At 39.3% G+C, this 25,475-nt stretch overlaps 1 protein-coding gene across 3 annotated transcripts; it reads right to left on the bottom strand.

The window, feature by feature from the left end:
* RAB22A (RAB22A, member RAS oncogene family) lies at positions 1 to 25,405 on the bottom strand. Of its 3 annotated transcripts, XM_032218526.1 has the most exons (8): positions 25,076 to 25,402; positions 16,881 to 16,960; positions 13,130 to 13,211; positions 10,513 to 10,584; positions 10,330 to 10,436; positions 8,056 to 8,165; positions 6,231 to 6,272; positions 1 to 1,236 (listed from the first exon to the last, which is right to left on the bottom strand). In XM_032218526.1, exons 1-8 carry the CDS (start codon positions 25,109 to 25,111, stop codon positions 1,169 to 1,171), a joined length of 597 nt encoding a protein of 198 aa, XP_032074417.1. In that variant the 5' UTR covers positions 25,112 to 25,402; the 3' UTR covers positions 1 to 1,168. The 3 variants fall into 3 exon arrangements, with proteins under 3 accessions (XP_032074417.1, XP_032074419.1, XP_032074418.1); XM_032218528.1 differs by lacking the exon at positions 10,513 to 10,584 and having other exon boundaries at positions 25,076 to 25,405; XM_032218527.1 differs by having other exon boundaries at positions 1 to 6,272; positions 25,076 to 25,400.
* Between the last annotated feature and the right edge of the window lie 70 nt (positions 25,406 to 25,475).

Here is a 25,475-nt window from a genome sequence, read left to right as displayed (position 1 = left end):
CAAAATGCATCAGGTTTAACATCCAGGACCCTAATAAAAGATAGACAATAGGCAACGTAAACTTCTATGTAGGCTTCTTAGGATTATAAAGACAAGTTTTTTTAAAAAAGGAAAGGTTTGTTTCTTCTGACAAGTCTATAATAGCATTCTTGCTACACCGGAAGGAAGAGATGAGAGTATCATTATGTTTTGTTCTGATTTTTTTTAATATGCCAAAATGATTTAATTCTGGATGCAAGCTTCTCAGGGTACAAGAAATTGAATGCAATTATATACAGCTCATGTAAGAGACAAAATGAAAATATCCTGTTGGTTAAGTTCAAAGGAGGAGAAAAATCAATTGAAGGCAATTATTTTAATGCTTGCCTGTGTGTCTCATGGAAGAATGAGTTATTAGAAAATCCCCAAACCTTAATCATAAAATCTTGACATTCCTCAAAAAATATCTGCTCAAGGAAAAAACATTTTTACCCAAAGTGACTACTGAAAGATGGGTACTTTTGAAATATAATTTCACTGGGAAATGTCCTAAACGTGTGTAGTCCTGCTTGCAGCTATTTATAAAGTGAAACCATAGATGAGGAGTGGTGGGTTAGGCAGTTCAAATGGCTGCATGCCTGCTGTAAATTAGAATTCCCCCAAGATCATCCAGAGGAAGATTTGCTGATCCAAGCTACTAAAAATAAAACCTATCCTGTTCAGCAAACACAGTACAGAAAAAGGACATTCCAAAAACATCCATTGAAATGCAGTGCAATCAATATGATACACTAGATTCCAGTTGAGGCGAGGCACACCCCATTGTGACCTAAACTAAATAGTCCTGATATTCATAGCAAGAGTTCTCTTTCCTCCAATCACTGCAGGAAATACTCTTACAGTAGCAAAAGGCATAGTAGGCCAGCTTTGTAATTCCTTTAAGAAGCAGAAATTAGCGTAATGATGAAGACCAACAGAGTAAAGATATGAGAAAATGCTAAAACACATTTCACCTTCTTTGCTTTAAAGGCCTAAGCAAGAGCTAAAGTAGATGTTGATCACAAAGTAAGATGAAACAGTTTTAAGAGTGCTTTTCCACATTTGGCTCACCTATCTTCAGTGGCTGACCAAACAGTTATTTCCCTTAATTTAACTTCTATCATTTCCTGCAGTATATTTCATGTTGTTTTCAGGTTGGAACAGGAAGGGGAATCACTACAGCAAGGTCAGCTGAGGCCTGAAGACTGTCAGCAGCTCCTATATATTTAAGAAGAAAGTGGAAAATAATTTGCCAGAAATGTTTACTTTTTAGTGACTAGTAATATTATTTGTGGGGCTTAAACCAGGTAATCCTCCACACGGCAGTGTTACCTGACTTGAGAAAACTCTTTGAATTCATACTTCTGATTACAGAATAACATGTAGGTTCAATTAAATTCCATTGGGCAGTCTGAAATGTGTGTGTTTATTAAGCTGAGAGCTAAATTTTGACAAATGGATCTTGGAATATCTCTGACTGACTCAGGTTCGCATTGGAACTCTGAGGAGTGTGTTTTGAGATAATTTTGGATGTGCTTTCAAAAGTAACTCTGCCATATATATTTGAATGACTAGATAATGCTATGTTTAACTAGAATTATGAGAGAGATTCCTTTGAGCCTTTGCTCCTTTGAATTCAACTACCTGTGGGAGTAGATCCTCAATGATCAGGTGGCCAGCAGCTGTTGTATACACAATGGACAGGTGCAGGATATCCTGCATTCCCCTAAGTAGTCGGCCTCCTTCCCCTTCAGCAAGGGGACAGGGTCAGAATTGTTAGGCTGCCACATTTATCATTTTCTCTAATTAATGTCTCCAGTCAGAGAAAGTATTTACCTCTTTTAGTTCTGACTGTAGCAACAGAAATCTGACACTACCAAAAGGTTATATTCAGTAAATATATCTACATTATCTTTTCAATCACTATTTAAATAAAGATAAATACATCCTCTTATCTATTGCTTTTTACATATTAAAGCCATGTTTTTAAAATGTATGCATGGTGACTAATGTATTTTAGATATGCTGCCAAATAGTGAGTTCCCTACATAAATGACCAACTGTTTTACAGCAGTGTCCAAACCATAATTTATAGAAAGGTGGAATGATATCTGATATTGGGAGAGGTCTTTAGGCCTGCTATTTAAAGTATATGCATATCAAAGCCATAATTCTATGTGCACTTACAGGGGTAAGTCCCAATAAATTGTTTCTTTGAGAAGATGTCAAGCAGGCTGTTTATTGTAGGTTATTTGCTTGTATGAGATTTCACATAGATTTATCTGCTCACTATCTCCCAAGTAATTGAAATCTTACCTTCAGCTTTGTTTTAATTTATATTGGAATAAGCACAATGCTGAATGACAAGGGCAGTATCTTGTTTACTTGATGCCTTTCTATTAATTCTTACAAGATTGGTGTTGTTGCATGAAACTAAAACATTGCAATATAGAGAAAACAAAAGAGGAAATACTCCCAACCTTTTTGTAGGTGCTATAACCTAAAAATTATATACACTATATATATCTCCTCCCACCTTCCGGAAAAGCCTTATGAATGAGATCTAGGATCAATGCAAGATTGGTGGGTAATCCCCCCCCCCTTTACAAATAACTCACGTGACACAAGAGATGTTGAAGCTCAAAATTCCTATTAATTTGCATAGCAATAAGCAGATAGTACTGAGGTACTGTAAATAACCCTCATTCTCCAGTAATGAGTAGGGATTTAGATTTAAATTATCTCAATACAAATATTTGATTAAGTACATCCAGGGAACTTTTAAGGCAGGCTAACACTGGCAGTGAACTCGATGACGTGGGACAGGTAGGGAAGTTTCTGCAATACAGCCAAGGCCATAGCTTATGCTTGAAATGTCACTCTGCAGAGCCACATGTTAACACACCAAAGATAGCCCTCCACCTACAACTATTTGTTTAGCCACTGTTCAAAGTTAAAATGGCAGTTGAAAAAGGTAACGTGTGATTAGTCTTCAATTTACAGTCATTGCAGCATCCCCGCTGGTCACATGATCAAAATGAGGGCACTTGTCATCTGGCACGTATTTAGAACAGTTACAGTGTCCAGGGGTCACTTGATCACCATTTGCCACCTTCCAACAAGCAAAGTTAAGGGGAGGAGGAAACTGGGTTCGGTAATGACCATCTGATTTACTTAACAACCATGGCAGCCACCTTGCTTAGCAACAGAAATTCTGATCCAAATTCTGGTTGTAAATTGAGGACTAACTACAGCAGTGGCTTCAAAAGATGCAACTGGTGATATGTTAAATTATTCTGTTTACAGAGGTGAAATAATAAGAAACCCTCTAATTATAGGTAATTGTAAGAAAGCAGTTAATTAATATCACAATGGCATAAGTGAATGATGAAAGCCTTAAATAGCAGAAAGGTGCTACTATCATGCTGAGATAAAGTTGGCTGCTCCAGACATGAGTAATATTCTCCAAAATAAGCTTTGTGTTTGACCTCTATGTGTGGCATTAACTATTTTTAAGACTTATATAGACTAACCAGTAAAGTATCATCAAGAAACAGAATAGTGATTATAAAACAGCCATGTGAAGAAGTTTTAATAACAGTTTGGATAAACATATAATCACTGGCATTCCAATATTATATCTATACAAGGCTGTCCTGGAGGACAATGATATATCTGATGAGAGTGTATTTGTAGCTCAGGATTGAAATGGGGGGGTGGGAGATGGGTGTTTCTTGGTGCTCTCTGAGCTTGGTTGTTTTCTTGCAGATATTGCTTAACCGAACTAGATAACATCGTCAGTCTGTTTCTATTTATATGTAGGTACAGAAGCAGCCTAATTATCTTCAATTCATTAGAGGGGGGTTTAACTAACATGAAGTTAAATCTAAAAAGTCCTTTTAAGCACTACAGGTCCTAAATGTGTTTACCAGAGATTTTTGATTTCCTCACCCCCATGGTAGTTCCTTGCCAAATTTCAAAGGTCTCTGAAACAGCACAGTTTTGATGGGAGTTCTTCAGGCATGGTACAATGCTAGAATAGAAGGAACTGACTGCTAGATTCTTGTTGAAGCTTAATAAAAGTCTTGGAAAAGATCCTTATTTGACTTCAGTTTAAAGTACCGAGCAAATTGCCTTGAAAACACCCAGTAAGTACATCCCCGACATTCTTTCTTTCACACCTTCAGTTCCCCATGTGTTGCCGGACAAACATTATATCCTTGATAAAACAGTGAACAAAGCTATTGGATTGACTTGTAATGCCAACCTCTCCAAGCTTCAATTCTAAATAATTATTGCCAGTATATGGCTCTTTGGAGTAGGTGACATATGTCCTCAAGCTGATTTTTGAAAGTAAAACTCAGAACAAACTAATGACATAAGCAAGTCAAGATATGGAATGAACAATACATTTCATTATTAATCTACAGATTCATAGTTTGGTTAGTGGGAATGCCAAATACTCCATAATTGGCTATTTCTTTTCAGAAAAACTTCTGATAAAGCACACAACATACTACAAAATTAGAATTTTGAATTCTTAGACAAATTCACAAATATCATGACTTAATATTTCCAATTGCATTGGTTAACTATAATAATTCTCCTGAGAGTAATGCTGAATTTTTTAATATAGAATTAAAAAAGTATGAACTGTCTATTTCCAATGTAACCTTTGAAATTCCCTTTTAAGTTGTAAATTAAGACCAAGCCATCAGACATGTTCTGCTGAGCAGGAAATATCAAAGCCTTATAGCTTCTTTTACACACTATGAGTTTACCTCCTATATTTTAAAGAGGAAAAAAACACGTGGTATGTTTGCTCTATTTGCAACAAAAATGAATGACGAGAAATCATGTAATGGGGCAAGATTAATTTATAGTTTAAAATAAATGGAAAGCACAACCAAAGCTAAGAAATAATCTGTTTAGAAGAGGGTGTAAAGAGATGAGTTCAACTACATGGAAGCAACGTCTACACTGTCCCAGACAGTTAGCTCTGAATGCCATTTCTGGATGATTCGGTGAAATGATTTGTTCCCAAAGGAAGCCTCAAAGTACACTAGCAGCAACCTCTACTGGATAGTGAGGGAAATCTTTCCCAGTGCTATTCTAGAGGATGCCAATTGATTTAAGGCTCATTGCTCAGGCTGAAATTCCCGGCAATTCTTTGCAGGACCTTCTTTCACGATCCACCTCACGGATAAGAGAGAGAGAAGTAAACAAGAATCCTACCTTTAGCAATGGCACTTCCATAATTTATTTTACTTCAGACACTGGTTTCATAAATAAGTATAAAATGGTTTATGCTAAGCAATTAGAAACGTTTCCCACCTAACATGCTTGCTCTAAGGCTATTGACAACAACTGATACCTGTCAGTTGTGGTCAAATTATTTTAATCTAAGCTTCTTACTAAGTATCTTAACTGGAAGTTATTAAGAAGAGTCTACGTCCATTGAACTATAAAATAATTAAATATAACGAGCTAAGATTGTCTAAGGCTACACTTTCCTTATTTTTTATTTGCTTTAAAAGCAAAGTTCTTATTTATATTTCTATAATAATATCAGAAAATAAAAAGTGCAATTTAAGATTGGGTACTGAATGGGCTTATTTGGTCACTCTTATCAGTATTATTCTGGTAGCTACATCAATCATCTGTTCTTTCTAGTCTTTGAAGAAGCAACAATGAAAACATTAAGGCTTATAGTAACAGCAAGGAGAAGTGCAGAATGGCACTAACATCAAGCCAAAACTTTCTTTTCCGTATTTTCTAGCCCACTCCCTCCAAAATCCATAAAAAGTGCTAGTGTCACTTCCCCAATTACAAAAGCATGGCAATGTTTTTTCTACAAAACTATGAAATATCAAGGCTTATAATCTGTACATTGGCTCCTCCTCTTCAAAGATTAAAGCAGAATGAAAGGCAATTCCCTTTGACTGTAAGAGATTAGTTTGTACACTGCACATGTGGGAACAGTCTTGACAGCAAGATCTCCACAGAATGTATGTAAGAATGCCAGAAATGGTCCATGTTGGGGGGTCTTTGAATATCAGGGAGATCAGAATCCAGTATCAGGAACCGATACTCAAAATAAACCCTTAATGTTTAAGGCCAAATATTTTTAAAAAGCTAGCTTGTTGGGTCTCAGTATCAACAACAGCTGCGTTTTGTCACAGAAGGTTGTCTTCTAAGTTTGAAACCCTTACCAATAGATGGAGGGTTGGCATCAGTGGATGGAATTCTACGACCTGCAGAGGTAGGGGGAAAAACAGCATTAAAGAGTATTAAAAGAACAATTGAGGAAGACTGTAAGTAAAATGGGATACTAATAGGATAAATAAATAGAGACTCCTTCCTAAAGCCTAGCTTCATTACAAGACATTCATAATTTTGATAATACATAAAAACAGAAAAGAATTTTCTCAATACACACATTAAAAGAAAGACAGGTCATACAGATAAAAATTTAACCATCAATGCTACAGCTATTCTTCAGCAGCCTAGAAGTCAGGTTAACCTTTCTTCAAATAATGGGATTACAGGTCAAGGAAAAAAAAAACAATACTTTAAAAAAAGACTAGAAGCCTTAACATGGATTTTTTGATGAACGAAGGAAATACTGATGATTTATGGATATGGGGGAAGGGTTAAAGAAGAAAAGAGTAAGATGGCAATGTCTCAATAGAAAGGGCAGAACTCAAAATTCTATGTTTTCTCTTTTTACTTCACTTTGTTCTTATTTTTCTTTTCATTTTAGCATTTCCATTATATTATGAATTATAATAAAAATATTAACCCCTCCCCCCCCAAGTACTAGGATTATGTTTCTTGAATTAGACCAAAAGTACTGGTAAACTACCAAATAATTTATTCAAATTGCTTGGAATTCATTTTATTAGCTGAATGCTTAATGATTAACTTGGAAGCTCACCTATAAATTTAGCATTTCAAGTTTATTTACCGTATTTTTGGGACTATAAGATGTTCCAGATTATAAGAAGCACCTAGCTTTTGGGGAGGAAAACAAGAAAAAAAAATCTGTCTCTGCCTCCCAGCAATTTGCCTCCTTGCAGCAAACAGCAAACAGCTTGGACAGCTTCAGCACAGCCTGATATAGCACGAGCAGCTGATTGGCGGTTGGATCGAAATACCGAAAACCAGCTGTTTCAGGCTGCGGGATTGCCACTGCTTATTGCCACCTCCATGCACCCCATTTTCAGCCTCCATGTACCCCATTTTCAGCCTTTTCCAGAGGGCGGGGATTGCAACTGCCTATGGCCGCCAAACGGGATGCGTGGAAAACAGGATGCGCGGAGACTGAAAATGGGTTGCACTGAGGCTGCGATAGGCAGTGGTGATCCCCACAGCTTGGAACAGCTGATCGTCAGTATTCTGGGAGGCCAATCCAACCACCAATCAGCTGCTCGTGCTAAATCAGGTTGTGCTGAAGCTGACCAGGCTGTTTGCTGTTTACTGCAAAGAGGCAAATTGCTGGGAGGCAGAGGCTGAAGAGTGGGAGCTGGTGGGTGGGCTGGGCTTCAGCAACATTTGCTCTATAATGCTCCCAGGAGAGAAGTGTATTATTTTTCTTAGAACACCATAGAAACCTGGGAACAAGAACATGGGTTTTAAATGTGGCTACTTAATACTTTTGAGAAGTGCTTTTCTCACATCAACACAATGAAGTACTGATTTCAAAAAGTTTGCACAACTCTAATGCTTATTGTATATTCCACATCCTCTCCTTCTAGTGATATGAAATAAACCCACTACTTATTAGGTAGCAAAGTTAAGACATTTAACAGGATGAAAAAATGTTAATGCCAGTACTTTTCTCATTCTTCTGCCAAGATATGATTTGAAAGATCAAATTAACTTGTGTCCTAATGATGAAATGAAAATGATGCTAATTATGAAGAAAGTGTACAACTAGTAGAAGTAGAGCATGAAGCTAATATAAGATTCCTTTTTGTTAGTAACTAGGAACTCAAGAAGAAAAATATTAGCGATTTACTGACGTTGAATACTTACTTATTTCTATAAACAGTTCATTTATGTTTATTGCATTTTTTGCACTAGTCTCTACAAATATTGCATGGATGGAATCCGCATAGTCTTTAGCATCTTTTTCGATAACTTCTCTGCAGGATGGGAAGAGAATACATACTATAAATAAACAATAATAACTTACCTTCATTTTAGCAAAGAAAATTAATTTCAAATCAATGTAGCATTATCAATTATTTCTATAATTAAGCCAAACTCTGTAACACACTTTATCTGAGAGACGTGGAAATAGAATCAGTTTTTGATTAACACAATTTGCAGTAGTAGTACATCTCTCTAGACTGCCAAAACATTCGTGCTTCAATATAATAGGTAGCTTCCCAGAGTCATCAACTGAGATAGGCAGCTATAGAAATTGCTTGATTGAATGAATGAAATATAGCAACAAATGGGGTATGGCTAATTCTGCACATCATAAAACATAAACATTTTGTTCCATAATGATTTACTGATAGTTAAAAGGCAGTAATTGTTTGTAATATATGTCCAGGAAAGCATAGATGGCAATTAGATGTTTAAATGAAGCTTAATTTCAGCATTTCTCCATCTATTTCCCAGCATCTGCCTTCCACTCAACCAATTATTTAGGAATTATGCTCTGTTTTCTCCTCGCACAAATAGGATTTAATCAAATCCAAGGCTCTTTCATAGTTCATGCTGCATCCCTTCCATCATCTGTTATTTAATAAATAGCCCAACTTTCTTTCAGTGGTTTGATTAACATACAGTGTTTCCCCGAAAATACGACAAGGTCTTATTTTCTTTTGCCCCACGAAATATGGCCTTGGGCTTATTATCAGGGAGGGCTTATTGTTTTGGGGTTGCCGGGTGGCTGCTCCCTTGCGAGCCGACTCCCAAAGAGCCGGGCACAGCCTCAGGGGCGAAGCAGCCATGAGGTAACCATGCTCATGAGCAGCCGCCCGGCAAATCCCCTCTCCAGCCAGGCAGAGCACCATTCACTGACCTAGGGGGTATCATTAAGGCGCCAAGCCACGTGGCGCTCTGCCCGCCCCCCCCAGCTCCCGCAGCTTGGCACATTTGGGATACCCCCTAGGTCAATGCATGGAGCTCTGCCTGGCTGGAGAGGAGCGTTGTGCGAGTGCCTGTTCCACCCCCAGCCTCACCAAGCCCTTGCGCAGCTCTCCCAGGGCACCGCCGCTGGCTGCTGCCATGCTCCGAGCATAACTTCCAAACTCCAAAATTTGGGGCCAAATCTTCCAGCATCGGCCGCTCTAGGAGTGCTCTCTATGGTGGGCCGGCTGCTGGACAGAGTCTTCCGGACAGAGAGCCTTCCAGCAGCCGACCCACCATAGAGAGCACTCCTAGAGCGGCCAATGCTGGAAGACTCGGCCCTGAGTTTTGGAGTTTGGAAGTTATGCTCGGAGCGTGGCGGTGGCGGGCGGTGGCAGTGCCCTGGGAGAGCTGCGCAAGGGCTTGGTGAGGCTGGGGGCGGAACAGGCGCTTGTGCAATCCTCCTCTCCAGCTGGGCAGAACTTCATGCACTGACCTAGGGGGTATTCTGAATATGCCAAGCCGCGGGAGCTGGGGGGCGGGCAGAGTGCCACATGGCTTGGCGCCTTAGTGATACCCTCTAGGTCAGTGAATGGCACTCTGCCCAGCTGGAGAGGGGATTTGCCGGGCGGCTGCTCATGAGCATGGTTACCTCATGGCTGCTTCACCCCTGAGGCTGTGCCCGGGTCTTAGGGAGCCCGCTTGCAAGGAAGCAGCCACCCGGAACTCCCCCCTCTGGCCAGGCAGAAAGCCACTCCCCAACCTAGCGGTATCCCGAAAACAGCAAGCAATGTGAGCGCCTTTCCACCCCTCCTGCCTCCTGCAATTTGGCACCTTCGGGATACTGCTAGGTCGGTGAGCGGTGCTGTGCCTGGCCAGAGGGGGGAGGGTTGTCCAGGACACTTTATGTTCAGGGGTGGGCTTATATTTTTGCCCACACGAAAAATGTGGCAAGGCGTTAGTTTCATTCAGGATAGGTCATATTTTCGGGAAAACATGGTAGCAGCCAGTAATTAAAATGAAAGTAAATTACTGTAATGAATATTAAAAAATTAATAAAATTTGTTTTGAGACAGACTGTTTCTTGTCTCTTCTTCAATATATTAAAATTAATTAAGGATTAAAGTATCCATATATTTTTGGGAAACAAAAGTATAACAAGAGGTTGTACTGGTAGGTTTATAATAAAATGTTACGAACAGCTGGATAAGACCCTGTTTAATTTACCTTACATCATTAAGATCACACTTATTTCCAGCAATTGCTACAACAATATTGGGTGGTCCATGCTGGCGAAGTTCTTTTACCCAGTTTTTTAATGTTGAAAATGTTTCCTAAAATGAAAGCAACAAGATCAGTAAATCTAATAAAACAGCCAATTTGTAGATTTTGCAAATGCATTTAATTTACCTCTTTTGTAATATCATAGACTATAATAGCTGCTGAAGACCCTCGATAATACATTGGTGCCAGAGCACGAAACTGTAAAGAGGAAGAACACATAAAAATGGCTTCTGTACCATAGCAATCATATCAAATATTTAATGAAAGGGGGATTGAAATATGAGTAAGAGAAATAAAATAGAATTCATTATAAGGCATCTTTGTCCTCTATCAGTTTTTTTCTCACATTTCCTCCAAATAAATAAGTAATACAATTAAATGAGAATCTAAATATAACTACTTGGAAAACCAATTTAAACAAAGAGAAAGTGGTTGGCTCTGATCACTTAGCAAGTTTCACAGTTCAGTGGATTATATATACCTAGAGCACTCTAAACTCTTAACCCTTTAACCAATATAAAACATGTTAATGCTCTGTGAAGTTTTAGGCAGCATTCATAAATTGCAGAACTGCAAGGAGACAGTATATATAGATTATATATTTATTTTAATTGTTTATGTCTTTTTAAAATAAAGCAATAAAGTTGCGGGCATAATTTCTTTTCCATTTCTAACACAATATTACCTATAGTATAATATCCAGCACATTGATTGGCATTTCGCTAGAATAGGAGGATATATAATGAATCTATTTATGATGTATCCATATAATTGCTAGAAAGATTTATAATAAAGCAACTAGAAATACAAAAAATGGCATATGATATAGAACTGTGGCGGCGCAATGGTTAGAATGCAGTACTGCAGGCTAATTCACTGCTCACTCTCATTTGTATATGCAATTTAAAACCTCAGCCAAAAGATCTAGAATGCATTATTTAGACGTAGTGAAAGGAGAGAAAAAAGATATCATAAAAGGTAAAAGGAAATTTCAATTTTAGGGATATCTATCTATCTATCTATCTATCTATCTATCTATCTATCTATCTATCTATCTATCTATCTATCTATCATCTATCTAGTTTTATTATACTTGTGCCATGAATCAATGCAAATAATTTCTCAAAGCAATTAGGTTTCAGGCTGAATGAGAAATTGAAGTTGAATGTTTTTCATTCTTAGTCATACTGACCCTTTCTATAGTTGCTACAAAAGGGGAGATCATCATAAATTCTGAGTCACAAAGCTAACAATACATCATGTTATCTTTGTTGCAAGAGCTTCAAGTTTTACTAAAAAAAAAACCCAAGCATGGCAAAATCAGCTACATAGACATATTTAAAGAAGATAGATTCTGAAGTTTATTCTGTTATTCAAACCTGAAGATTGATAAGAATTCTGAGACAATTAACTGAGACAATTGGTCTTATGTAAAAATCATATTTTTACCATGTGTTTCATATTTCAAAAACATAAAATATCTAGTAAGCATAGAGGCAAGGATACACCTACATTTTACAGATGGGTGATTTGTTAATTAAATTCCCCATGTGGTAATGATTCAAGAGAAAACAACAATAAAATGGAGGACATATCAAGCAGTAACAATTATATATTATGGCTGTGCAAAACACTCAAAGGAGCACTTCTTAAAGTGTGTTGATGCAAATAGCAAGTGTGTGTGTGTGTGTGTGTGTGTGTGTGTCTGTCTCAAATTGTTGATATGACACTGTCCTCCAGAAGGCTGGGTCTTCCTATAGTGAGGGGTTGCCCATAATATAGAGTTGCTTTGCTAGCAACTCCAGTGGACTACTGTCTACATATACACAAAAAGTTGATAAGGGAAAAGGCCCCAAAACAGCTCTGTATTCAAGAGGAGCCAACATGTTTTGCGAAGTGCCTCTTCAAATGCTTTGCATGTAGCTTCCAAGAAAGTCACAGATTTAGATCCATGCATGGGATGGGGGTGGGGGAGCCCTACGTGGGCAAATATTAATGAAGCACAGAAAAAGGCTTCCTCAAGCCGGACATCATTTAAGGAAGAAGTGGGCAATGGGGGCTTCGTTTTTAAATATTTTTTTTTCTAGAAGATATAATTACATCACCAAAGGCGTAAAGCTAAAATTTTGAGCCTTTTTTTTTACTGATAAGTGTAAATTTAACTTACTTGAAACCACAATTCCAACAAAGGGGAAGTGAAAATTGTAATGAATTTAAAATAGCAATCTTAAGAGAAAAAGTAATAATCCTTCTGCTATGAGTCTAAGTTCACATGCTATATCAGGCTGTTTTATCATCAAAGACTCATTGAACTTTCTAAAATACAAGAGATAAATAGACCCAGAATACATAGAGCCTAGCACTAAAGAGTAATTACTAGTATACATTTAAATAAGGGTATCTTTTTCCCATGCATTTTCTACTATGCATCCAATTGTTTTCCAATGCATTGTCTCATTTTCTCTTAATTCATGGACCTATTAGAATAAGACTACGTCTCAAATTTGAAAAAAAAGTAATGAAATGTCAATGAAGCAAGAACAGTCATTTATCTATCCTTTATCTCAGCATAACATTTCACAAAACAATGATTATGAAATTCCCTATTACAAAACGTACATCTATACTATATCTACTAATTAAGATGAGCATTATAAAAAAACCTCACAATAACAGCCAACTATAAGTAGGTCACAGAGAAAGATGTCATCAACCCCCATTTAAAAATACTTCATCTACTTACTCGTTCTTGTCCTGCTGTATCCCATATTAGGAATTTATGCAATTCATTCTGATACTGTACTGTCTTGGTCATAAAAGACGCTCTGAAAAGAATGTTATGTATGAATATACCATAATACAAAGAATGCCCTGAACATCAATATATTTTTCATGAAGCATATTAAGGTTTAGATTAATTTTATAACTTTAAAGATGGGAGGAAAGGAAAAATATGTATATTTCATCTTTTCTTTATCTTGAAGTAAAGAGAATATACGAGACAACATAAATGCTTTAGACCAGTGTTCCCCAACCCTTTTGGCTTGGTGGACCAGTGGGGGTGGGTGGGGGCAGATGGTTTCGTGTGCTTGCTCTTTCATAAATACAGCTTCGTTTGTGCACACACATGTGCCCTCACCCACCACTTTCATGTCCTGGTTTTGAACAGGTTGTGGCCCGGAACCAGGGGTTGGGGGCCTTTGCTTTAGACAAATAACATTGATTGAAGAATCCATTCCATTTTCTTTTCATAACAGATCTTAAAGAGGGACGAAAGTTCACAAAGTTCAAGTTGCTTCATTAGTGTTTTTATTACAAAATAGGTTGCTGGACTGGCTGCTTCATTTTATTACTAGGAGAAGCTACATGGGACAGAATTTTGCTAAAATTGGGCACAAGGAACTGAGGCGTATTCATTTTCTTAAAAGCCTCTATTTACGCTATTTCAATTCCTACTGGACCTATTAAGTCAAAGACACAATACATCTACATGCTTTATTTAGTAAAACACAAAGATCTCAATTTATTATCTAAGACAAACTTTGCCCAATGAAAACTTTAGCAAAGTTATCCTTATGCAACCAACATAAAACAAAAACTGGAACCGGAGGACAAAATACATTGATATAACATACTTTTTATGTTGCAATTTATACCACAAGAATAGCAGGACTGCCATTCTCTACCAATTAGATAATGGTTTGAATTGCTTCTCATTGCATACTTGAGCAAGCATTCAATTACTCAGAGTGGAGAAGGCTTGTTGAGTAATTTTGTCTGAATATACTACTCAATAAGTTAAAAGGTCCACTTTCTTTTCTTTTATACAAATTGATTTAACTAAACAATCACGTAGTATGATATAAATACACAGTTAAGACTATTTAAATAGACCATGAGCGATAAATATTCACATTCTTATTGTTTTATTTTCTTTAGCAAATAACAACATTAAAAACCCTAAACATGGATGTAGTTTTGTGTATCATTAATCAGAACAATATGGTTATTTTTGGTATTGTTTGTGAAATGAAAGTTTGTTTCTTGGAATTGTTAAAATGTGAGCAATCATCCTAAGGATGCCGAATAATAGCTTCAAACTTTATTATGTGGTTTTAATTGCAGAATTACTAAGCCACACTTCAAATGTTGAACAAAATTCATGATTTATGAAGTGATATGACTTTGGAAGGAAAAAAATCTGTAACCACAGTTTTCAAAGTCTCTGCTGTCTTCAACTGAAGGAAAACAAATGTGCAGAATTGCCTATTTTTTAGAAGGCATTTGAAAAAAAAACCTGATACCAATTAGTTATATGGATTTCTGAAAGGTCAAAAATAAATGATTCAATTTTAAATAATTCAGGATACAGTGTATATAAGATATACTACACAAGACGAGAGCCAGTTTGGTTCAGTGGTTAAGGACCCAGGCTAAAAACCAGAAGAATGTGAGTTCTACTCTCGCCTTAGGCATGAAAGTTGGCTGGGTGACTTTGGGCTAGTCTATCTCTCTTTTAGCTCATCTCACCTCACTGAGGTGTTGTAGGGAAAATAGGAGGATGGAGTATTAAGAGTATTTGCTGCCTTGAGTTATTTAAAAAATAATAAAAGTAGGATAAAAATAATATAAATTCAGATTCTCCACATATCTATGTGTACTGTGACTGAATGTGGAAATAAAGTGGGATGGGTGGATACTGGAGAAATAGGCACTTGTGGTTGACCATACAGGAAGCCTTTAAGTCTTCATATAAGAAGTGGAAACCCATCTTACATTAATGGCATTAGAGTACAGGATGTTACCATGAAAAACAGAAGTATTCCAATTATTACATTATGTTAAAATTAGCACTTTAAGAAAATGAAATTAAATAATAAAACTGGCTTTATATAGAATGCAAATTTAAGATTTAACTTTTTCTGAAATCTTAATGGCAATATTTGTAAAGTAATGGAAACAGCTACTAATTTGCATTCACAATCCATTTTCCAAAATAATTTTCTGTACTCCTCTCAAAAATGGCTTAACAAATATTAAATTCAATTCATTGAAATGATTTATATATGACTGCTCAACTAGCAGATTTTATAACAAGGGTGTACATAGAAATAAAAATACAAAATAACTAATAAACATAAAAATCACAAGAAGCACAACACAATATATCGTAACACAACCAAGATCATACCATAATCATATTAACATTTAGGATGGACTCATTCAAAGTTCTATCTCAATGCTTTGGGAATAACCCAGATTTTCAGGGTTTTATGGAAACCCAATAGAGTTGGAGCTATCTTATTCAAGGTGGGGAGATTATTTTGTTCCAAAGGGCAGACATAATGACAGAGAAGTCCTGCATTCTAGGTTCTACTATACGACACTGTTTCATTGAAGAGACATCATATCCATCCTATTAGGCCTCATGGGACAGGTAGAAACAGCAGGAGATAGGTGTTCTTGCACATCTTTCCTTATTTAATATATTCACTAGTTACCTATGTAAATTAAGCAAACCCTAATTTGCTATTTGAACCTTATATTTTAAAATTAAATTTAAGAATAAGTTTAGGATAACTGTAGATCAAATGATCAATCTTAAGTCATTAGAGAAATATTTGTAAATTTTATTTCCTTGACATACCCTCCTTCCCTTGTTCTGGACACTTCTATCTAGTCATTAATTATATTGAAGTTCTCCATGAGAGACTATTGTGGAATCTGAGGGTCCTCTGGGACTCACAGCTTCTGAATAAGAGTAGATGGCAGCCGTGGCTGAGTGAGTCTTCACACAGGTTACCTAGGTTGCATTTGCACCTGTTCCTGGACTGAGAAGTCTTTCAGATAATTACTGAAGTGTTACCTTTAATTGGACCATTGTAATGCACCCTATATGTGGCTGCCCGTGAAGATCACTTGAAAAATATAGGTGGTCCTGAATGCAGTGGCAGGTGCAATGATGTCTCTGCTGCTTTGAGAGCTGCACTGGCTGGCAGTTGGCTTCTACGTGTCATGGAAGATATTACCACCTCTAAAGCCCTTCCTGCCATAGAGCCTGGTTATTTGGGGGACCATCTGTCTACATGGGTCTGCCCAGGTGGTAGGGTCAGGAAGTTTAGTTTATATTTGCTCTTATTGTTGTAACTAAATTTTTTAATAAAATTGTGAAAAACCACCACAGTTTATGTAACTCTTAGCTTCCTAGCTCATTGTTTTATATGAAACTTCTATTTTTAATATTATTTAACTTATATGCTGCCCATCTTGTCGAGGTGATTCTAGGCAGCTTACACTCATAAAATTAAAATAGGATAGAAAACCTTAAAATAATAAAAACCTAATATTTAAAATTCAGATCAAATTCATTTAATCAAGATGGGAAGAAGGGAACAAGTGTGCATGGGGAAAAGGTGGGGTCATTAATCACCTCCAAGATGCCACTCCCCTTTGGGGCCCCAGTCCAGCAGGCAGAGGCAGTTTTAGGTACTTACCCAATTGTTGGATTGATGTTTGGATCAAAACTGTCCTCTACAAAGCGCCATACAATGCTTGATTTGCCCACGCCTGTGTCCTTAAAGAAAAACGAAACAGGCACCATATTTTTCGGAGTATAAGATGCACCGGAGTATACGACGTACCCAGGTTTTGAAGAGGCATTTTTTTAAAAATGTAGGTAGGTAGATAGAGGGAGATAGAGGGAGAGAAATACAGTAGGGAGGGAGGGAGGAAGGGAGAGTAAGTAGATAGGTAGATGTTTCCAGGTGTATTTATCCATAAGTATAAGTATAATCTTTATTGTCATTGTACTTAAATATAACAAAATTGGTTATCCATGTGCTGGAGAAGGAAATCACTGACAATCTGCAGCACCTAAGACTTTGTTTCTGCTGGCACAGTACTTGATCAATGTAATTCTCATCAATCAGTTAAAGAGTTTTCCAAAAGGAAAAAAAAAGTTTTTGCACTCTGCAAACCTCCCAAAAACGGGCCCGTTTTTCCCCCCCAAAAAGGCATGAATAGCCTGGGGATGGGGCTTGCAAAGTGCTCCTGGGGGGCGGGGGGCAAAAACAAGCAAAAAACCGGCCATTTTTCATGAAAATGGGCCCGTTTTTCATCAAAAAAATTGCATGCATAGCCTTATGGAGGCTTATAGTGTGCTCCTGGGGGCTGGGGGGGGGCATAATTGAGCAAAAAAGGCCCGTGTTTTGCTCATTTCTGCCCTCCCCAGCCCCCAGGAGGCTCTCTGAAAGCCTCCATAAGGCTATGCATGGCCATTTTGGTGAAGGGGCGGGGCTTCGGGAGTTGGTACTTACCTGATCCGCCTCTTCTAATAAGGTGGAGATAGCATCCATGAATGGGTTAACACGGTCCTTGCACTGATTGGACTGAGTCTGATTATTAATTAATTATTGGCCTATATAACCCGCCTTGTGAGTGTCCCCACCCAGCTTTCCGGCGAAGTAAATAAACACAACGTGTTATCAAACCATAATTTACTTGTACTCAAATGCAACACACTAACGAGAAAAAGTCAAAACTCTCCCAACCATCCTTCGGAATAATCTGACAACAATAACCAGAAGGAACAGTCCTCCTATATGGGCAGGCCGGATGCTATCTCCACCTTATTAGAAGAGGCGTATCAGGTAAATACCAACGCCCTTTCTCAATAAGGGTTTCTCTTCTAATAAGGTGGAGATAGCATCCATAAATGGGACATACCCAAGCCTGGCTAATTCAAGGGTGGGCTGTATACTTTTCCAAACTGAAGACTTGCGAACCAACAATCTGTAAAATCCTACACCCGAACGTGGCATCGGCCGATGCGGATTTGTCTAATTTATAATTTCTAATAAATGGAGAAGGGGAAGCCCAAACCGCAGCCCTACAAATTTCATCCAGAGATGCCTGAGTGGCCCAGGATACGGAGATAGCCGCACTTCTAGTAGAGTGGGCAGTAACACCTTCCGGCACTGACTCCTGGCGTGCTTCATAAGCTGCTACAATGCATTTATGTACCCATCTTCCTATGGTAGCCACTGATACTTTTTGGCCCAATGAGGATTCTAGGAAGGAGACAAACAGTGCCTTTGAGCGGTGTAAGCTTGCCGTGTGTTGAATGTAAATCTCGAGTGCCCGGTGCATGTCTAATGTGTGCCACTGTTGTTCTAACTGGTGAACCGGGGAGGGGCAGAAATTGGGAAGAATAATCTCCTGGGCCCTATGGAACCAGGACCCCACCTTTGGGGTCTAGCCTCAGCACCACCCGGTCAGGATAAAACTGGCACAAGTCCTCTTGCACCGAAAGGGCGGGTAATTCCGATATTCTCCTAGAGGACATTATTGCTACCAGGAATGCGACCTTCTAGGTAAGTATCTGCATGGGAACCTCCCTTAGAGGTTCAAAGGGAGGCCCGGTAAGTGCCTCCAACACCTTTGTGAGATCCCAGGAAGGTTAGTGATGCACTGCCTGAGGCCGCAGAATGGAGGCCCTTTTCAGGGTGGTGTGAAAGAGGCTGTCCTCCCCCCAAGTAAGTATCGTGCTAAGAGCTGCAACCTGTCTTCTGATAGTGTTGGGGACAACCCTTTCTCGAGAAAATCCTGGAAAAACTCCAGGGCCTGGGAGATGGAAGACTCAACTGGAATGATGTTTGGAGTGACACCAAACACAATAAGTCTTCCAGGTGCCATTGTAAATGCGCACAGTCGACAGTCTCTTAGACACAAAAAGAGGCTAGAATTTGAGAAGAATGAGGCCGCTGATGTGGCTCGCACAGCCCAGGTGGTTGCCTGGTGACCCCGCTGCAGGACTTGGTTAGCCCGTCGATCCTCAGATTTAAGAATGTTTTCCTGGGATCCCGGCATGGCTGTGGCGGTGTGTAGGGTTGCAATAGGGAGATCAACCGTTGGCCATAGAAGAGTCTTATCCAGCTGCTCAGTGACATTGTAGAATCGCTTATCATTCGCAGAGGGGCTGGGCCCAGATGTCAGAGACAACCACTGCCTCTGTACTGTGTCCATGAAGAGTTGAGGAGCTGGTATGACGTCAGCTTCCAACTTGTGTTCCTTAAACGGAGCGCTGGCTGTAGCTGGCTGCGGTGGGGCCGTGGAGACCTCTGTCTGAGCTTCCAGGTCGGAAGCTGCCTTGGCCTTACTCACCAGCGACTTGAACAATGTGGGGGGGGATAGGCCGATGCAGATGGGCTTATCCGGGGTTGCCCCTTCCTCCTCTGAGAGGTCAGCGTCCCTGATCTCCCCTTCTTCAGATGCTGACGATGGGCTACGCTGTGGTTCCACTGGGGAGAGGTATGCAACCCCTTCCTGTGATAGCCAGGGAGCAGTAAGGGGTGCAGTGATTGGTGGAGACTGGGCCTTTTGTTGGAGCCCGGCTGCAATCCCCTGTTGGATGGCCTCTGCTAAAAAATCTTGAATACCCAATGAGGGTGGTACCGTGACCATTGGAGGCAAGCTCGGCCAGGTTGCCATATGTCCCTCCTGCTGAAGCCCAGCTGCAGTTGGGATGAAGGTGGCCTCAGGGGCCCTACTCAGCAGCCGGGGGGCTACATCTCCCAAAAGACCAGATATATTGATGGGGAGCATTGGGTTGAAAGGTCCCTGGGTGATGTCCACCTGTAGCTGTGGCAATGGGCTGGGGCGGGAGGGTGGAGCCTCCCCTTTCTCAGGGTGCCTCGGGAATGCCCGTTTCTCCTGGTGTTTATTTTTGGCTACGGTTTTTGAGCCTTTCTTGGGCTTAGAGCCCTTGTGCGAAGAGGAGGAGGATGCCTTATCACTGGCCTTTCCCCCTGGGGCAGTCTGTGCAGGTGGAGTCCTGATTGGGGAACAAGTGGCCTGACCTGCCAAAAGGAGTCCCTGGGCGGGCTCTGCCATGCTTCTGTGGGCCTCAGCAGCAACCTCTGTGACGCAGCTGTCTGTCACTCTCCTCTGGCTGCAGGAATGCAAGGTAAAATGGTGCCCGTCAATGAGGCTCTGCCCACTTCAAAATAGTGGCCATACCTCTATTTGCACCTTTTTAAATGGTCCCAGGCTTTGCAACGTCCATGAAACTGGCTCCCTGCCGCCATCCAAGCCTCCTGCGCAGTTCTGGCATCCGTCGCAGTGCTCCGCGCCAAGAAATGACCGGGTGAGCCAGTGCCTGCGTTATGAGCTGTCTCTGATCGGATTCACACAGAGCTCTTTGGCTGATCTGACAGGCGGCCCGATCGTTTGTTTGCGCAAAGAGCCTTGCAGCCGGAGCTGCGGAATAGGCTTTTTTAAATCAATATAAAGTGCCTCAGTCATTGGATAAGACCCAAAGGTAAGATGACTGTCCCTATCAGAGGCAGAGACTGGGCCTGTGGGGCATGCCCAGCGGCCAGTGGCAGACAATCTCAGACCACTAATATGAAGTTGCAGTATCCAGAACTCACAGAAGTTGAAATCAGTAGATGGTAAAAGGAGTCAGCAAGTGATGAAGCAAGGAGTGGATAACACGATCGTCCCAGAGTGGACTGAGTCGGAAAGCTGGGTGGGGACACTCACAAGGTGGGTTATATAGGCCAATAATCAATTAATAATCAGACACAGTCCAATCTGAACAAGGACTGTGTTAACCCATTCATGGATGCTATCTCCACCCTTATTGAGAAATGCTGTATTCAGTGTATAAGATACACCCAGATTTTCAGCCTCTTTTTTGAGGAAAAAAAGGTGCGTCTTATACTCTGAAAAAATACGGTAATTTTAAGTTTCCTATCTGTATTTGTAGAAGAAATGTTAGTCTCAGAATTTTCCATCCAACTTCTATGAATGTGGATAAATCCATTTCTTTCTCAAAAAAATATCTTAATCTAAACATTATCCATTGAATAATAAAAATGCCTTTAATCATTTGAAACAAAGAGATAAAGAAGGATTCTTAAAATCTCAATTAACAACTTCTTGACATCTGAAGAAGAGACATTATAGGTAGTCCTAAAACTTACAACAATTCGGTTAGTGACCATTCAAAGTTACAGCAGCACTGAAAAAGTGACTTATGACCATTTTTCACACTTACAAATTTTCACGCTTACTACCACTGCAGCATCCCCATGGTCACCTGATCAAAATTCAGATGCTTGGCAACTGACTCATAATTATGATGGTTGCAGGATCAAGATATTTTTTGGAAAAAGAAATCACTTTTTGCAACCTTCTGATAAGCGGTCAATAAAGAAGCCAGTTTGATTTAACAACCATGCTATTAACAACTGCAGTGATTCATTTAACAACAGTGGCAAGAAAGATCATAAAATGGGGCAAAACTCACTTAACAAATGTTTCACTTAGCAACATAAATTTTGAGCTCAATTGTAGCCATAGGTTGAGGGCCACCTGTACCTTATTTGAATCTACTATAATGAACAGTCTAAGTAACATAGGGTAATGATTTTATTTATTTATTATGAAATTTATAATAATAAATAACATTAGGGCAAAACTACCACACTATACAACAACTTTGAACTTTCTGAATAAATATGCATTAAGTTGTTCTGCTCAAGATGAACAAAATATGGGCAATAGATGCACTCATAATTAACTTTACTCAGTGAACCCATCTTTCTGGACCATATAAACACAAGGGCTATTGAATTGATGCTGCAAAACTTCAAAAGCAGCAAGTAGTTAAATGGCCTTCATATTGTCTATTGCTAGTGTTTTATTTTAGATAACACAGTACTTCTATGCTTTCCCAAATAAACGTTTGCCATGTAAACATAGCAACATACTTTACCAGAGACTCTTTTCAACACCTATACAATGATCCACCCTAAAAATATGCATACTAAACAATAGGAAAGAAGGTGTTTTAGGTATTTCAAGTCTGTTAGTAAAGGGTGTTGTTATTCATTCAACCTCTCCTTATTTAATGAAAGGCTATGTATGTATTCATAAACCTGAGGAGGAAAAACATTAAGTAGGTATGGTTTAAGTATTGGAAAGTATAGTGATGTTTCTGTAATTATTTGTTTTTGTGTACAAATATAGACAAGCTAAACTGGACAAAATCGTATTTTGAATATCCAATGCTCATGTTACATCTATGACTTCATTGATTTATTTAGAGAATTTATATGGGCACCCACTCACTTTCAGTGACTCTAGGCAGCTTACAAAAAAATATAACCTCAATATATAGAAAAACAATACAACAACTCTCCCCCCCCCCCCCCCCCCACAATCATTAACAGTAATGTTATGACTTTGGAGGAAATGGCTTGAGCCCAGTCAAAATTCATGTCAAAGTAAAAAAAAAAGTTTCAGGTGTAGTAGTCAAGGTGATAGACTAGAAACCAGGAAACTGTGAGCTGCAATCTTCCCTTAGACATTAAAACCGGCTGGGTGACCCTTTTAATCCAATCCATATCACATGATTGTTATCATGGGGTAAATAGGAGGAGCCTTGAGTTATATATAGAAAAGGCAAGACAAAATAATGATCTCAACATAAATACATTACAACATCCTAGGTTCTCAAGAACTTGATGAGTACAAAGGCCAACACTAACTAAAGAACTAGCAGCTATGATTTCACATTTTTCTAAACTGATTATAAGAATAGCTGTAGCTGAAGACTCCGGGTTTCAATAATGCTGGTATAGCTAGTCCTCAACTTACAACCACAATTGAGTCCAAAATGTATGTTGCTAAACAAGGCAGCTAAGTGAGTTGCGGTTCATTTTACAACTTTTTTGCCACAGTTGTTAAGCAAATTACTGCAGCTGTTAAGTGAATCATACTGTCATTAAGCAAATCTGGCTTCTCCCATTGACTTTGCTTGTCAGAAGCCAGTTAGGAAGGTTACAAATGATGATCACATGACCCCAGGACAGTGCAACTGTCATAAATACATGGCAGTTGCCAAGTGCCTGAGGTTTGCTCACATGACCATGGGGATGTTGCAATGGTTGAGTGAAAACTAGTCATAAGTCATTTTTTTCAGTACTGTTGTCATTAAGCTAATGGTTAAGTGGAGAACTACCTATATGTCTAAAGAAAAAGGAAAGGTATCTTTGTTTCCATGTTCTTAAAAACATACATTCTTCTCCATTTAAATGCAAAATATATAAAATATTCTGCTTTGTTCTATTCAGGTAGTCCTTGACTTATGATCACAATTGAGCCCAAAATTTATGTTGCTAAGTGAAATATTTGTTAAGTGAGTTTTATCCCATTTTAAGACCTTTCTTGCTACAGTTTAGTGGGCCCTGCAGCTGTTAATTTAGTAACACAGTTGTTAAGTGAATCTGGTTTCCTCACTGACTTTGCTTGTCAGGAGGTTCAAAAGGAGGTCACATGACCCTGGGACATAGTAATGGTCATAAATATGAACCAGTTGCCAAGCATCAAAATTTTGATCACACGACTACAGAGATGCTGCAATGTTGTGTAAAAAACAGCCCTATGTACCTTTTTTCCAGCACCGTTGTAACTTCAAATGGTCACTAAATGAACTGTTGTAAGTCAAGGACTACCTGTACCAATCATAGGGCACAGTGAATATTGCCTAATTCCTTTATATGCAGAACAATTCTGCTAAACAGAGAATATTGGTTTTGAGGAACATTGTATATTTTTCTCCTATAAGCCTCTCTCATAATTTGGGCTTTAATTCAAATTACATTATTTAGATCTTAATATTTTATAGTGAAATCCTGGGACTATTTTCTCAGAAATAAGATTCATTCTATGCAATGGTTCTGTAGTCTTTTTTTTAAATATTTTTTTATTTTTGAATAAACACAGACAGACAAAACACAACAAACACCACAAAAATATCTTCCATTACAAATTATAAAGTATGTGTCAATTGGTTACAATGAGATTTCGTACATCCCTTCCAGAGTCATTGCCTACAATTCATATCAAATTATATGTTTTAAATCAAATATATTTATATATTACTATCATCATACCTCAAGGTTCTGTAGTCTTGACCATCAGTTTCCTTTAATATAAAGGATTTTGCTGCACACTTTAAAATAATTTTCAACACTCATCTCAAAATCAGTCAACCAGGAGTTTGCACATGTTTTAAACACTAAACTTTTTTAAAAAAATATTGCAAATAATTATTGTAGAATTGGTTGCAGAACAAATTACGAAATACCTTTCCTTTCCAAGAAAGAACAAAACCTCTAAAAGTTGCAGCCTTGAGCACATATTTGGAAAGAAATCCTACAGAGGGAGTTCAGGCTGGACTCCCAATAAATGCATTTAGGAGGAGCTTTTTTTGAAGTTAAAAAATAAAATAAAAATAAAATAAAAGGTGCATCCCAGCCCAAGCCCATATTGTTAACTTTTCAGAAGTCAAAGGGCTATCAGACCATAATCCTAAAAAGACCGACCTGGCCTTTTTGAAACCTGCCGAGAATTGAGAGGTGAAGTTGTTCAATGTTTAAATGTTAAATACTTGGGGGGGGAGCAGACAACCCCAATTCTAAGGTGCGATTCCCCCCTCAGCCCACAGCTAAGGTAATAACGATGACCAGAGAGAGCCATTAGCCGAGCTCCATGGAGAGCCAAACCCCCGTTCTTCTTCCGAGGAAGCCGCCCCCGAAATCCAAAACGAACTTTTTAAACCAGCCTGAACAAAGGAGAAAAGAGAAGCCACGCTCGTCCTTTCCGCCCCATTCCAACTCACCCCAAGGAGGCAAACTTTCAGCTCCCGCAGAGCCATCGCTCGAGAACCCAAGGGGGTCGCCGCCGCCGCCGCTTTTAGGAACCGCCGCCGTCCGACTACACCATCACCCCCTTCGCGGGACTCATATGGAAAAGCCGCCCCGCAAGCTGCCCAGCGGAGTCCCCGGAGAGGGCGGCCGGGAAAAAAAGAAAAGGAAAAAAAGGCGGGGCCCAAAGAAATCAGCCTTGCGCCCTGCCTCGGCTCAGGGGCTACAGGTGAACGCGCCTCTTCCTTCTCCTCAGATCCCAAAGGCCGCGCGCCATCTTGGACGAGCCTCCGCGTCGCGCGTCACGTGACGGGCGCCCCGCCTCCTTTCCCAGTGACCTAATCCTGGACGGAGGCAGGAGACGCCCATCTTTGG

This window comes from Thamnophis elegans, chromosome 5 (genome assembly GCF_009769535.1).
Source record: "Thamnophis elegans isolate rThaEle1 chromosome 5, rThaEle1.pri, whole genome shotgun sequence".
NCBI lineage: Eukaryota > Metazoa > Chordata > Lepidosauria > Squamata > Colubridae > Thamnophis > Thamnophis elegans.
This window is presented reverse-complemented; position numbering and strand designations above follow the sequence as displayed.